This window comes from Penaeus monodon, chromosome 19 (assembly GCF_015228065.2).
Source record: "Penaeus monodon isolate SGIC_2016 chromosome 19, NSTDA_Pmon_1, whole genome shotgun sequence".
Classification (NCBI taxonomy): domain Eukaryota; kingdom Metazoa; phylum Arthropoda; class Malacostraca; order Decapoda; family Penaeidae; genus Penaeus; species Penaeus monodon.
Window position 1 is genome coordinate 44,128,287 of NC_051404.1, and position 587 is coordinate 44,128,873.

General features: G+C 39.2%; 1 protein-coding gene across 1 annotated transcript in view; it reads right to left on the reverse strand.

Moving 5' to 3' along the window:
• Positions 1-449: 449 nt before the first annotated feature.
• LOC119585415 (myosin light chain kinase, smooth muscle-like) overlaps positions 450-587 on the reverse strand; it is a 13,868-nt gene continuing 13,730 nt past the window's right edge. The window contains exon 8 of the mRNA XM_037934076.1: positions 450-461. Coding sequence (XP_037790004.1) covers positions 450-461 — 12 coding nt within the window. The remainder of the gene's footprint in view (positions 462-587) is intronic.

Sequence of the window (587 nt, forward strand, 5' to 3'; positions counted from 1 at the left end):
CAACATATTTTCCCTTTTACCTATTCATCTATCCACTTTATCTATTTGTGTCTAACTAGCAGACTATCGATCGATACTTAGGTGTAAAGGAACAGTATAGATGAAACAGTCAAGAGGAAACATACGATGTGCCAATAATTGCATTTGATTTGAAAGTAAGGATACACTTGAGAAAATCATGGGCAGTAATAATGACGTTAAACACAATGGAAAGAGGCAATACGAGGTAAATTATCGCCCACAGATCTAGTAGTTCTCTGTACACTAATTCACCCCGCATGAACGACTTCTTTGCACGCAGGCAGTTCGTATGTGAAGACATTATTGCCCGTGATTATGGTCCATATTTTATTCTGCAATCCTAACACCTCGCGGAAGATACCTCGTGTGTATAGCGTTTGTGTGACGTAGATGGTGTGATTAACTTCTTAATTTTTTTTCAGTCTCCTTCAGTCAAGGTTCTTGAATCATATAAGACATTTGAAAGTCATATGGCTACTGGTTTATTACCGCACGGTGGATATTTCATCAGCTTTTGTCTTCAGCCTTAAGTGAATGGTGGAGAGTACATTCTCCATCACCGGCCG